We start from the raw sequence: 15,263 nt of genomic DNA on the forward strand, positions 1-15,263 counted from the left end.
TCCTAAATGAATCACAGTAGATGGATCAACATTACGTGCTGAATGACTTAGGCCTGTGTCATATGCTCCGGCTTCTACACCTCCAGCAACATGTAGGCTAATCATGAATGAGTACTGAAGTCCCAAACGGCCATTTGGAGAAACGCAGTAATTGAAGCTGGCCAGTCAGAAAATATGTACTACAAATAATGGAATTAAAATATTTTTATTGATTAGTATTTTTAAAATAATGAATAAATGAGAAAATAAAAATCACTGCACCAGAGATAAAATTTGCATTTGTATGTAAAGACACACAAATAAAGGCTATAGTATATCCATATGCTGGACTACTACTTAGTAATCAAAAGAAATGAACTATTGATAATTGTACTAACAGGGATGAATCTCAAAATAATTATTCTGAGTGTGTCTTAGCTCAGGCTGCTGTAACAAAATGCCATAGACTGGGTGGCTTAAACAACACTTCTGACAGTTTTGGAGTTTGAGAAGTCCAAGATCAAAGTGCCAGCAGGTTTGGTTCCTGGTGAGAACCCTTTCCCTGGGCATGCAGATAGCCACATTTTTGCTGTGTTCTCATGGGGGGGGGGGGGTCTCTCTTCCTCTTCCCATAAGGGAACTAATCATATCATGGGGCTCCACTCTCATGATCTCATCTCAACCTAATTACCTCCCAAAGTCTCCACCTCCAAATACTAATACATTGAGGATTAAGGCTACAACATATGATTTTGATGTGAACACATTCAGTTCACTGCAGAGTGAAAGAAGTTAGACAAAATGTACGATTCCATTACACAAAATTGTAGAAAAGGTAAACTAATCTACAGAGGCAGAAGGCAGATCAGTAGTTTAGGGACAAGGCTAGAAGGGAGGGGTGGAACTGGAAAGGGCATGTGGAAATTGAAGAGGTGATAAAATACGTTCACTATAACAACTGTGATTCTTTCGCAGGAGTGTTATATGTATCAAAACTTAAATTGTACATTTTAAGTATGAGTAGTTCATTGTATGCCAATTGTATCTCAAGAAAGTTGTTTTAAAAATATTCCATGATACATTCTTCCGGTCATTCTCTACAACTATTTCATATTTACTTAATAGTAAACTGAGATTGAATGATTCTTTTATATTTCACTTACATTTTTATTGTATTTTCTATTCCCTCAAATACATCTTTTAATACTATTGAACTTTTCTGAAGTTCATTATACATCCAGAAAAAAGCATATATCTTGAATGAATTATCAAAAATTGAACCTATCTGTGAAAATTTACCCAGATCAAGAAACAGAACAAAATCAAAACATCAATACCCACCTCATGCTCCCTCCCAAAGAACACCCTATTTCCTTCCTTGAGATAACAATTATCATAAATTCATCTTGGCAGGTTCTGAACTTCATATAAACAGAATTATAGAGTAGTATCTTTTGTGTTTTGCTGCTTTTATCCAATATTTGTGTGATCCATCCATGTTGCTACATGTAGTAGTTCATGCATATTCTGTGCATATATTCATAACATTTCATTGTTTGACCATAACGCAATTTAAATATCTTATCCACTTTTCATAAATATTGTGGTTATTTCTATGCTTAGACACTAATAACCTTGCTAAGAATAAGCTTGCATCTGCATTTTAGTGTGTGTGTGCTTTTTTTTTTTTTTTCTGGTCTATGCAACTCAGAGTGGGATTACTGGGTCATGACTATACGTCACGCTGTAAAAGTTCCGTTGGGCTCCTTTGCTCCTGCCTCAACCCTGTAGTTCTACGCATCCACTATAGATGAATTTTGTCTGTCCTGGAATTTCATATAAATGAAATTGTATGTAATGTACTTTTGTGTATGGCTTTTTTTGCTCACAGATTCATCTGTGTAGTTGTATATGTCAGTTTTTTTTTAATTGCTGAAGAATATTTCATTGTTTGAATGTATTACAACTTGTTTATCCATTTACCTGCTGATGAGCATCTGGGTTGTTTCTAGTTTTATGTTACTATGAATAAAGCTGCTACGAACATTTGCTTTATGGTCAAAGAACATCATCTTTTGGAATTTACGATGGTTTCCTTCGTGGCCTGATACGTAGTCTACTTCTGTAAATATTCTGTATGTGCTAGGAAATAATGCATATTTTCTGTGTGTCAAGTGTGAAATTCTATATGATAGTTCAAACTTACTATTTAGGTCTTTATCTATTTTTTTCTCTGCTGCATCCATTTGTTTCTGAGTGCTTTGTTAAAATATCCATCTACAATTTATCTATTTCCTTGTATTACTGTTTGCTGTTGCTTTTAGACTGTAATGTTAGAAGACATGCATATTGTGATGGACATATTCTCTTATTCTAGTGTTACTTTTACCAGAATACACCATTCATTTTCACCTTATGCCTTTTTTCCCCTTTGGCCTTAAATTCTATTTTGTTGTGTTTTAAAATTGCTTCCCCAGCTTACTTTGGCTCATTTTTGCTGGCAGAATTTTTGTCATGCTTTTATTGTTGGACTTTGTATTTATAATTCAATATAATTAAATATATACAACTTAGTTGAATATAATTAAGATATATTAAAATTCTTAAGTTTGTTTTGTTAGGTTCAGCCCATTTACATTCATTTTAATTATTGCTACATTAGCCCTTTAGTCTAATATGTTTTGTATGGCATTTTCTATTTATTTGCCTTGTCCCCATTACTACATTTCATTCAACAGAGTGAGTTTTCTTTTGGTGGATTACAAGTCATACATTCTTTGTGTATATTTGTAGTATTTATTTTAATCTAAGTCCAATAATCATATTTATTTACCCTATTGACGTCTTAACTTTGCCAATGTTCTGAATATTTAAGTAAATCATTAACAAGATCTCATGTCCTTTTGGAGTCTCTCTTACCTCCCTTCCCTGCTTTAAGTTGGATATATTTTTTCTTCCTTCCTCTTTCTTAGAGTGAACTTATTATCCAGTAGGCATGAGGTCTGGAAGAGAGGATGCAGAAAATGATGCCTGTGGTTGGGATGTTCAGTAGACCGCTGGATTCACAGGTCTGGAGCTTACAGACAATCTGGGCTGAAGATTTGGAATCACATATAGCTGAAACCACTGCTTCAAGAAGAGGGGTGAAAAAAGGGTAAAATAGCAAACACTAGAATTTAAAGTATAGGCAGAGAAAAAGCCTGCAAATGACACTGTAGATTCACCTAAAGAAATGGTGACATACAGAGATCATTTATTTAAAATGTACACACTATATCTACTGCCTAGGAATTAACTTTACAGATCCAATTCTGCTGACAGTCCAGTTATGCTGATTCCACTCCTAAAGGGCAGTATCTGGCCTGCCAGGGCCCATCAGAAACAGGACTCTGGTCAGAATTGGCCTTGTTGTGGTTGCAGATCTTCTTTGTGGCCTCTCTCAATTAGGAAGAATGGTGGAGAAACTCCGTACCACTCAAATAACTCTGACTACACTGCCTGCAACTTGACAAAGCAAGAGGTTCACTTGAATTAACTGTTGAGATGGCCACCCATGACTCATACTTCAGTATAGGTTAATTTAATCAGACTATGTTCCTAATATCAGAAACTAAAGCCATGGGGGAAGGAAGGAGTAAAGACAATTTCAACCATGAAAATCTTTAAGAAAGGGCAAACTAGCATGGTTTGATGAGGGGTATCCTGCTCAAGGCAGAAACATGGAGGTAAACAGTTTCTCACAGAATATAATGCTACTTGATAGGAAATATGCTATCCATGACCATAGTCACAGAATTCATCAAGAAAGTAGGTTCCAAAGAACATTAATCTTCCTGAAATCAAGTCTTCAGAGGCTTTTGGGCATTAATATTTCATCTTATGCTACTTCCTGATGGCAGTGAAGAGCAAGACGGAGGTTGTACCAATTTTAAAGTGTCTTACTTTGAGTTATTTCAGTAACTTTATTAAATAAACTTATTCATACATTTAATATTTAATAAATAAATTTTATTTTAGGTTATTTATATACTGGCTGGTTTAGATTGCTATGGAACAAGCATTAATATTAGATTTCTTATAATTTGTTTGCTGTCATGACTGTCATTTACGTCTACTAACATATATATAAATGAAATAATATGCAAACACAAGCCTGAACCTTGCAATTACATTAATAATTAACATCTACTATTATGTGACAAGCACTGTCCTAAGCAATTCAAATATACTAATAAATATATTAATATAGTTAATATAAATATATATTATATATTTCCAGTGAATTTATTTAAAAAACCAATTTAGAAATGTCATAGAATTAAAACTTCTGACATGTTCCTGAAACAGATGTTAACACCTGATAAGTTAATAATTGCTTGTTAGGAAAGCTGTCCATAAATAAGGCTAGTCTTCAGTAGAATTAAAAATACATTGTTTCTTTAGCTTTTCTAGTCTGACAGTGCAATATTATCAAACTACAAACATAACAGACAACATTGGATGGATCTATCAGTACCACTGGTTAAAGCTGTTAAGTTTCATTCGTGGCGACATAAAACCAATTAAGCCAATTGCATCAAATAAATCGTGGTTTTAAAATAAATCACAATTCACTGAGTGATGTTAATTACGGTTCTTGTCAAACACATTTGGTAAAGGCTATTTATAGCATACATGGCTGTGCATGCACTATTTAGTTATAAAGATACTTGCCGGTTTATTACAATAGGATAGATAGATACTGGCAAGTATATATATATATATATATATATATATATATATATATACACACACACGTGTGTGTATATGTTTATATGTATATGTGTATGTATATATATCTCTCCTTTTAATAACTTCATGAGAAAAGTATTTTCTCCAACTAGCAGATGGGGAAACTGAGGACATATAGGTTAAACAACTTCTCCTAAGTTAAGCTAGCAAGGATGGTAGCAGGATTTGAATCCAGGCAGATTCATAATTTAAAACTCCTATTATTTCACTACACTGACTTACAATTGTGTATGTATATAAAATTTCACATTTGAGTTTGTCTCATTTTCTTAATAGAGTTTCTGTCACTCAGGGTTGGAAATATATCACTGTTAGGAACCAAGTTAACACATACCTTTCTCAGATCATTATTAATAAAACTACCCGCCAGCTCTTTTTTCTTTGTGGGGGCAGAAATTTCTTGATATGTCATTATATTTTTCTTTTTAACACTAAAAGGCAATTCAGGTTAAAGTTTTAAAAAGTATCAATTTAATACTGAATATTTAGAAATATGGTACACAGACACCATAGTAATATAAAATGCACACAATTATAAACTATTCTATGAAAACTTAACATGGATGGCTGACAGCTTCGAACAAAACTTTGGACAAAGGTACCAGATATTTTTGAGGGTTCATTTTAAATACCATTTAGTCATGCAGACAATTAGTTTTTTTAAAAAAATAAATATGACAAATATATGGATTTCTGAAGTATAAACTGACATACAAATCTATATATTTTCATAATATTTTTCATTAAAGCATCTTTAAGGAAGCATTCTATAACATGAAGTTGAGAGCTCAAATTACATATAATGAAAGGCATGAGGTTTTATTAGACTCGAGTAATTCACATACCAAGTATCTACATAAAAGTAAACACAAAATTGCAAACATTATTTGTTTTATCCTCCAAGTCATCAACTTCATAAAATTACTTACTGGAGTAATTATTATAAAATTCCCAATTCTGTATGTTAGTAAGGAAACATATATAGGAGCAATATTAAGAAAAACTCAATTCTTCCTTCTGAGAAGCAGTGAAGTAGTAACGTAATTGCTCCTTAGGGATTGTCAAAGCTTCCTAGAACTCCTAGGATGTAGATTCTTTTGTAAAACAACATGAACTAAAACTACATCCTTTCACCAGCCTATAAACCAGTATATAAGCTTTCTTTTCCAAACTTACAGATGCTCACAATTCAGAAATACAGGCTAGTGAACTGGGCTAAAATGTCCTTACTCTCCATTTTCCTAAAATGACAGCTCCAAAGGGGAAAGAAAAAAAAAATCCATTACCTTTTTCACCTGAAGAGCTTGAATAAAACTTCTATTATGAGTTTAAAGAGAAGAAATAATCATCTTACACATAAGTAAGCTTGATAGAACTTAAGATGGAATCAATACTAGTTATTAGAAGAGCATATTCCTTAATGGAAGTTAAAACATCAAAACTTAATTGGGTTATATCACTAATTTAAAAGTTAACACAGGAGAGAGAAGAGGATTTTTTGAACTAATTTAGAGCAGTAATCCTTAACCCTCACTACAAATTAGAATCACTGGGAGTTTTTGGAAAAACTGAAACATTGCTCTATCCTAAGACATTCAGATTTAATTGTTGGGAGGTGGGGTCCAGATGATTCTAATATAAAATGAAGGTTGAGAAACATTGATTTGGAAACATTATTACTTACTCAGGGTGGATTTGATTTAAATAAATTATTTAAAATTCAAATATATGAACATATCCTACATGATAGGCACTGTTCTAAATGCTAATATGGAGAAAATTCTTTTTTCTGTAAAATCATTGGATAATATTAATATATCTTTTACCTTTTGAATAGTTACACAATTAAAATACTACTCAAAGCATTTATTATGGTCTGCTGTCATGAAAGATTTCCTTCTACTTTTCTGAACTATCCCCACTTGATATTATAACACAAGAGATCAAACTCAAATTTTTTCTCAAGATATGTGCAGAGAACATAACAATAACATTTCATTTTTCAAGTTATAGTATATGAGGTATTCGCCACCTTGTATCTGGAGTCACAAAGCTATAACTTAAGAACTGAAATTAGATATTGCTTTAATGCTTATTAGAATCTCCTGAATCAAAAATCAACTACCATCGGTATCAGTACTTACTTTATATTGCCTAAAAAATAATCTGACAGAGCCTCAGAGAATCTAGTAAGAGTAAGTCTTCAATGCAGACCATGTTTCTTATTACTTACTTATAAAACAGTTCTTTTTAAAAAAATGTTATAGGAATATGGTTTTTGAAACATAATTAGAAATTATCTCAAAAGAACAGAAATACAGTTTTTGAAATGCCACATAATTAGAAATTAGTTACTATCCCAGGATGATAGCTTGGGCTTTAAACATTTTAAATGGAAGTTAATTTTATCAGGTATTATAAAACGCATCTGAAATGTATTTTAACTCATGAAAAAAGTCATTTAAATTAATACGTCTGATTTATATCTACTCTTCAAATGAACAGTTTTCAGGTTTAAATCTGCTAAAACTTACAAATGACTTATTAATCTTATTCTAGGCTAATTATCTTTTTAATAGCTGAATAGATGATGACAATTTGGCTAAACATATATGTATATATGGACATATAGAAAAATGCAATAGCAATTTATTTTCCATACTTGATGGAATTGAAACAGCATTAAAATTTTTATGAAAGCTCAGTAGTCAAAATAAATATTTAATAAAAATATACACCATAAGAAGATATCAAGAACTTAGTGTTTAAAAATAAACTTTGTCACATTGTTTTGCCTTCAGTCAAACAGAACTCAGTTTAAGTATCTAAGAATAATTAATGTGTGATTTTGGAAACTAAATTAAAATTCAAGTAACAGTAGAGAGATAACACTAAGATGAAAGAGAAACTGTTTTAACTCAAAAGTTTAATACAGTTACAGTTACTGGGACTTCTCACTATGACTATGACCTTAAGAAACATGAATAATTTGAGAAATAAAAGTCTAAGATAGTCATGATTATGTGGTTCATGCTGTGAAACTCTTCATTATGTTAAAAAAAAAAAAGAAAATACAGTATATATGAGCACCATTAGAAGTGTGTATATATATTTAAAACTTTACCTGATTAAAAACTGCATTTTTTGAGTGAAGTTAAGGACAAGCACAGTTACAAAAATACATTCTTAAACTAACATGTCACATGACTTATTTTAAAATGTTTCATCTGGCATTCCCTCTAAAAATAAAAAAAAAGAATACAACATAAAGAAAGCCAGTATTCCTTTGTAGTGCAAAGTCCCTTGGTTAAATAGAAGGTTACTGAAGAAAAAAGAATGTGTTTAGCAAGTGTTTTCGATCCGTTTAAGGAAAGTTTAAGGAAAAATGAAGCTAGCTAATAAATGTGAATTCACAGAATAAACCAGCACATGTTGGATGTGACCCTATGAAACCACCATTCAGGCCTCAGATTATTTTTAATTGAGAGTAGTCAATACTATTTTGCCAAAAGAATCTTCCTTCTGTAAGACACAAATTTGCCACCTGTAATTTAATATTCCTGCTAGTCACCAAAACTCAGAAAACTACTCTCACATCTTATATAATACATACCCTGGGGTAATGAAAGGGTCTTTAATGAAAATCTTATTTTGATCCTATGTAGAGGCAGTTCATGATAGACTGATTAAGTAGCCTTGGTATTTTTCAAAGCTCCCAGTATAAGTAATCACAGGATATAGAAGAATTTCTTTGAAACCACTGTCACATCATAAAGAGTAACGCTATTATTCACCATTTAAAATACGTTCAATCTCTTCTAGTCTTTTTAAAGCAGCAACTCTTTTCTTCTCAATTTCTTTTATTTCTTTTATTGTTTTGTGGGGGACTTCTTTGTCTGTATTTTTTCCTAATTGTTTGTTGGATTTATACTGACTTTTATTATCACTTGTTTTTACTATCTGTGTGGGTTTGGGTTCACTTTTGATTTCCTTTACATTTTCAGTTGGAATTTTGTCTCTTCCTACACCTGAAGTCTTACTAGCTGGGAATATTGGCTGTTCTACAAGACTAGATGAGGAAATTTTATCCCTGACTATATTCAAATGGCGTTGAATATATTCTTCATGTGGTGCTAATGCCAATGTTTCAACCAGGCATCTTTCAGCTTTTAGTAAGTCCTTCTCTTCAAAATAAACAACACAAAGATTGTGTTTGCCTTGCACATTGCTTGGATCCATCTCCAAAATCTTTTCAAAACATTTTTTTGCTCCAAGTATATCTTTCTTTTGATTCATCAGAATATCTCCCTTTAAAATGAGACCCTTGATATGATCAGGATAGTATCTGAGTAACTCTTCCAAAACTGGCAAAGCCATTAATTCCTTTGCAGTCTGAGAATACAGGAGAGCCAGATTAAACAAAGCACTTCTGAAGTCAGCTTGTAATTTTATGGCTTTCTTCATCCACATCTCCGCTTCAGTGTCCTTTTTGTCATCCATAGCAAGCATCCCCAGATTGAAATAACCATTAGCATCCTGTGGCTCTTCATTTATATAGCTTAGAAGTCGTTTTCTAGCTTCAGGTCTGAGCTTAACCTCACCTAAGAATATTTTTTTAAAAAAGAAAAAAAAATTATATTGCTAGCAAGTAAGTCTGAAGAACAAAGCCTCCTGCAAGTATTTATCTAGTTAGATTACAAAAAGACAGAATCAAAACAAGTAACTGATGTACTTAAATCAAAAAGCAGAAAGCAAAAACCTCGAAGTTTTCACAGGAAAGACAGTATGCTTGAAGCAATGAAATGGTAGCTCATCTCCCTTCCTCTAAAGCAGTAAAAGTGAAAAAAAAAATTAAAAGAGGTGAAATACCTGCTTGGTAGTTTAGATTCTAACCGAGAGAAAATGAAGAACAAAGAATCAAGAGAAAGAGGCATGGAATTTGTCAACAAAGACAAGTATTCAACTTCGATTTTGTTAACATTATGACTTTATACATATATGACTTTGTTTATATACTAAACAAATTATTTAACTTCTCTGGGTCAATCTATTGAATATTCTAAGAATTACATAAGACTATAAAAAATGTTCAGCAAATAGTAACTATGATTGGATAAACAAAATGTTTGTCTTACTAAATCAGATTTTTTTTAAATTACTTAAAAATTTTTAGGACATTTCAAAGGTAAAAATATACCGTTAAATATAAAACTTAAAAATATAAATTAGGATTTAGGAAACAAGTATTTATTGAGATAATTGCAAATCAATACAAAAAAATTAAAGTTCTATAATTACACATCTCAGAGTGCAATCGTGTGTTGGATTGATTACTAAGGTTAGCTAACTTAACAAAAATATTAGTATTCTAAATTTAGCTTTTTTGACTACAGGTATAAAGATCTCTCTCGAATCTTTTATTTGACAAAAGGGTGAATAAAGAAAATGTGAAATAAATCAGTAGGCTTAAGTTCTTGTCTTGGACTAGTTACTAAACTAGCCATATGAAGTTAGGGTAGTTATTAGATCTATTTGCCCCTCATTTCTAATCTACTAAATAGACGACTGGCAAAAATAAACTCAAAGGTTCCCTTTGGCTCTAAAATATGATTTTATGATTCTTACTTTTTTTTTTTGCAAAAGTTATATAAAAGTATCAAAGAATTAATAAAAAGATTTTTTTAAATGTAAAAATTAAGATTATAAAGTACATATACTGCCTTCTGAGGAAGTACTAAAATTCTTATATATCAAAGATCCTGATTTATTGTGATGAGTAATTTAGTTTTGCTAAATTATAGAAAATATATATTATAATAATATCTCAGAAAACAGTAAAACTGGATATGATACCGAAAGTATCTGGACTTATAAATCAAGAGAAATTAGAATATTACTTCGTCTAAAACATATAATGCCCTTGGTTTCCTAGAAATAATAAAAAATTTTATAAATTCAGAGTATTTGAATAGTACGATATTAATACATAAGAAATATTGCATTTCCATATATAAAATGACAAAACATAGATTAATAAGACATTGCTTAAAAAACTGAAAAATCAGTTTTAACATACAAGAACTAACAATTAGTATTGTGATATTATGTTAGTGCATATTACTTGAAAAGCTTACTTCAAGTATTTTAAAAATACTCCTTATAAATTATTTATGCAGTTTTGATATAAGACATCCATTCACAAAATGTTTGCTGAAGATAATATAAGTTTTTATTATATTTCAAACTAGAGTATGTTTAAATATAGAAATATTTTGAGAAAGCATACCTGATTCTTGCATTAATATAGCAGAATTGAATAATGCTAGCTTATGCTTTGGATTTAGTTCTAAAGCATGATTAAAATTTTTTAGGGCTTCATTTGGTTCTTTAAGTTCAATGTGAACAATTGCCAAGTTGTACCAAAGATCCGCATTATTTTTGTCCAGCTCTAGTGCTTTAAGATATGCTTCTTTTGCTTTGAGAGGTTTATTCATTTTTAAAAGCAATTCTCCTCTGTGGAAAAATCAAACACAAGCATTACTTACAACATTACCATGTCAGTTTGTCACAAGTTTTAAGCTTATTCATATAGTCACAGCTTTCTTTTTAATTTAGGTTCTTAAAGTTTTCTTTCAAAAATAACTCTGAAACTGTTCTTAAACCTGAACACATTAGTTTAGCAATTTAGCTTGATACGTTTTCAAATATTACTAAAGAAGGAAAAAGTACTCCTGACTTTAGACAGTAAGATGTGGTAAGGTATCCAAGAAAGGGGAACAGAGAAAATATATTCTTTAAATATATCTTGAAAAACAGCAGACTAGACTACATCAGAAGAATGACATCAACCAGAATGGGAGACCAATTTGTCAGGAGATGAAAAAACAGCATTTGAAGAAGGAAAATAAACACACTAGTGGTGGGAATTTCCAGTATTCAAACATTTGTTAGCAATGTCTCACTATATAAAAAGTAGAACATTTGAAATTTTTTATTCCTTGTAATTATTTAGTTTTCATCAATGTATTCTTATAAAATGACCATTCATTAAGAAAGACAGACAGACAGACAGACAGACAGACAGACAGGAGTAGACTTAAGAAGCTGATCTGGTAGAATGGAAGGGCACTAGTGCCACCTGCAGATACCTTTAAGGACTACATCTGAAACTGATCAGTTTGAAAACCATTTTACAAATCATTCTAATATGGTTTTATTTTCTGTTAAGAGAGTTTTAAAAAGTCATTTTGCTTATATACATATGTGCAAGTCAATTTAAGTATCAAAATGAGAGCTACTTTTATTATGATACTATTCTTTCCTAAAGTATTAGCATATGAATGAAATCAAATGAACTATTAATATTCTCAATTAATTTCTAGAATAATATGTTGAAAATGTGATTTTTTAATGCAGAGATTGTTAAATAATCCTTTAAAAAATCAACATATGACAAGTTCTATTTATATATATACAACCCCACTAAACTTAGTGAATTTCAACAAGTACTAGATAAGGCAGAACAAAGGCAGCTTCCAGCTTATGAACAGATTTTATTTCAAAAACTTAAATTCTGAACGCATTTTCCCCGTATAAACAATGTGATAATTACGAACAGGTTTCTGGAGCAGGCTACAAATCAAAGTTTAACATAAAATTTTCTTCAAGTAGAATACAAATGATAACATTTACATGAGAAAATACATCAAGTGCTAACATGCAATACCAAACTTTGTTTTTCACTGGCAACTAAAGTTTCTTTGTAGTAAAGGCATCAGTAACAAGGCAATTTCAGTATTAATTTAAGCAAGCTACTGAGAGTTGTATATTACAAGAATTCTTTCTTAATTATTTTATATATAATGATTTCTTAGTTATATAATGATTTCTTAATTATTCTATAATAGTTAAGAAGTAATAAGTACTTATAAAAATGACAATTATTTTATGACAATTAAGTAATTATAAAATGTAATCTTCAATTGTTTTAAGTAAAAATGAATTTGGTGATGAGAAGCAAATGAAACTAAGGAGCTTCTTCTATCCCTTTGTACAAACCTAAGTTTGACATTATGAATAGATTCCCTTGTCAAATTCAAAATCAAATCAATTAAATTTGTTAGCCTACATTTATTAGTCTATAGTCTAAACAGGCTATCTTATGTTTATATGCTGTTCGTTGTCAACTAAGATTACTAAAAGGAAAAAAAGGGGCAAAATTAGTCAAAATAGCCTAAATGTATATGTAAATGCAGCTTCAATCTTCTATAATGAAAGATTAAAAGTGAACCACAATACCTGCTAATGTAAGCCTGCTTGAAGTCCGGCCTCATGCTTATCGCTTGTCGGTATAGCTGATCCGCTTCTTCCAGTCGAGACTCATTTGCTCGAATCAGGTTGGCCAGATTAATATAAACATTTAAGTGGTTAGGTGCAATTCTGGCTGCATATTTTTTACCAGGAATAATCTATTCAGAAAGAAATCATTTTCATAATTTGATACTTTAGAACCAAATAAAAATCAGTAGCAAGTAGTCCTAGTGTCTTATTTAAAATATAGATAGAACATTGAAAGATTATGCTATTAGTTGTTACTGCTATATTAAAATAAATCATTAAAAATGTGAAACAATCTGCAGTATTCACAAAATACAAGTAAAATAATTAGTATTTAGTGGCACTGAAGGATGTATTTTTTCATTCACGCCAGCTCAACAGATTACGGTTAGCTTTTTATATATGTATCATTTTATGAAGTCGTATAAATCAGAATTTTTAGACAGTAAGGTCTCTTAGTACATTTGCATCACACCAGGAATAGAACTCAGGTCTTTTCTCTCAGTCTAGTGTATTTGTTACACCATGTGAACTTTCATGTTGTCAGCAAAATAATTCCTGGTTGTAACAACAGGGTAGTTAATTTTACTTCAGCACTCTACAAAACACTCACGTGTTTGAAGTTAGGAAATAAAATTCTCTAATAAACTGATTATTCAGGTTAAGTAAAGGTTATTATATTTAATCTATATAAATACAAAATCTCAATGAATATAATAAATCATATCTGATAAAAATCTATATTGGACACAATTTAACTTTAGAATCTTAGGACTGCAATAACCCTTAATGTATTATGTCATCCAACTCTGTTTTTAAAACATTTCTTAAACTATCCAATCACTTTAATATTACTACTGTTATTAATACAGCACTAGTATAAACTATAATTGAGAAAACTGTAGTCCAAGGTAAACTATTTTTTCTGATTATACATAGCTGTTCAAGGGCAGGATCAGATTTTCCAACTTTGACTTTGTATTGTGATATCCAAGGAATCTTCTACTAGTGTCACTATAGCAACTTATGGACAAAATACAGCAACAGAGATACATCCATTCATTTTATCACTGTTTTGTTCATTTTTTGATAGGAGTAGTGGTAAATTTAGTGCATAATCCACATAAATAAAATTCTCTTCATTTAAAGTCACTTAACTCATTGACAACTTGTTAATATCTAAAATTCATAATTTCCTGGATTTAGTTTTCACACACTGTAATTTTTTTTTAAGTGAGTTAGAAAAGTAAATGTTACACTTGTTGTAACAGATGGTTCACTGGATACCTTATTTTTAATATCAACAAATTGAAGAATAGATAGAAGTTTTCCATTTGGATAATTCTATTCAATATGGACATTTAGTAGACATGATACAATAAAAATAAACTATGACAACTTACTTGAGGCATCAGCGACTTAGCCATCATGTAAGATTCTTCAGCTTCTTTGGTTCTATTCAAATTTTTGTAAGTTCTTCCTACATTCATGTGGGCACCGATATCATCTAAAATAAAAAAAAAATCATTTGTTGGCAAATATACTAAGTAGTATTGAATGTCAAGAACTAAGACATGTTTCTAGCAACAAACACACTAGGCAAAAAATGCAAAGCAGGCAATAGGTCTTGCTTCCTTCTTAAAGCTCTCCTAACACAACCTGTTATAACTTAAGAGCAAGGCTACACTAGAAAATTATTAAATAAAATACTCTAAGAACAGAAAATACGTATGTGACAGGGAAAAACTATTTGAATGGCTCCTGGAAGGGTAAAGCCATGAGAGGGAAGAAATAAAGATGATGAAGAAATTTACCTCATTTTTCTTCACTGTATTTTACTATCCTATACTAAGACTTGCTTCCATTTCCTTAATCACATAGCTTTAGTATTCACTCAAAAAGTATGCCTCAACTGTAAAAGTGAAAAGGATCTATGAGCGAAAAGGGTCAACATTATTCCTAGAATTATTTCAAGTGTTATAACTAACAAATATGCATCCATGGTGGGATAGGGGCAAAGAGACTGAAAAAAACTTTGTGATTTTGTTTTTAAAAATTTTTGTGGATGTGGCTGGAGTGCAGCCAGGATTCTATAGTATTACTTAAGATGCACAGCCCAGCTCTCTTAAATGATGATGAATTCTCATATAACTTAA

General features: G+C 30.9%; 1 protein-coding gene across 2 annotated transcripts in view; it reads right to left on the bottom strand.

Moving 5' to 3' along the window:
* The window catches only part of TMTC3 (transmembrane O-mannosyltransferase targeting cadherins 3), a 67,273-nt gene that overhangs the window by 12,745 nt on the left and 39,265 nt on the right, over window positions 1-15,263 (bottom strand). Inside the window, exons 11-15 of one of the 2 annotated variants that reach the window (XR_012078556.1) lie at window positions 14,511-14,614; window positions 13,069-13,238; window positions 11,057-11,283; window positions 8,384-9,371; window positions 2,899-2,981 (exon numbers count right to left, since the gene is read on the bottom strand). Coding sequence is in view for 1 of the 2 variants with exons in the window: in XM_006197881.4 (XP_006197943.1) it covers window positions 8,557-9,371; window positions 11,057-11,283; window positions 13,069-13,238; window positions 14,511-14,614 (1,316 nt within the window). In the remaining variant the exon portion in view is untranslated. Of the gene's footprint in view, window positions 1-2,898; window positions 2,982-5,218; window positions 9,372-11,056; window positions 11,284-13,068; window positions 13,239-14,510; window positions 14,615-15,263 lie in introns of those variants that run through there. The other variant, XM_006197881.4, reaches the window with a different exon arrangement.

Source organism: Vicugna pacos, chromosome 12 (assembly GCF_048564905.1).
Source record: "Vicugna pacos chromosome 12, VicPac4, whole genome shotgun sequence".
Classification (NCBI taxonomy): domain Eukaryota; kingdom Metazoa; phylum Chordata; class Mammalia; order Artiodactyla; family Camelidae; genus Vicugna; species Vicugna pacos.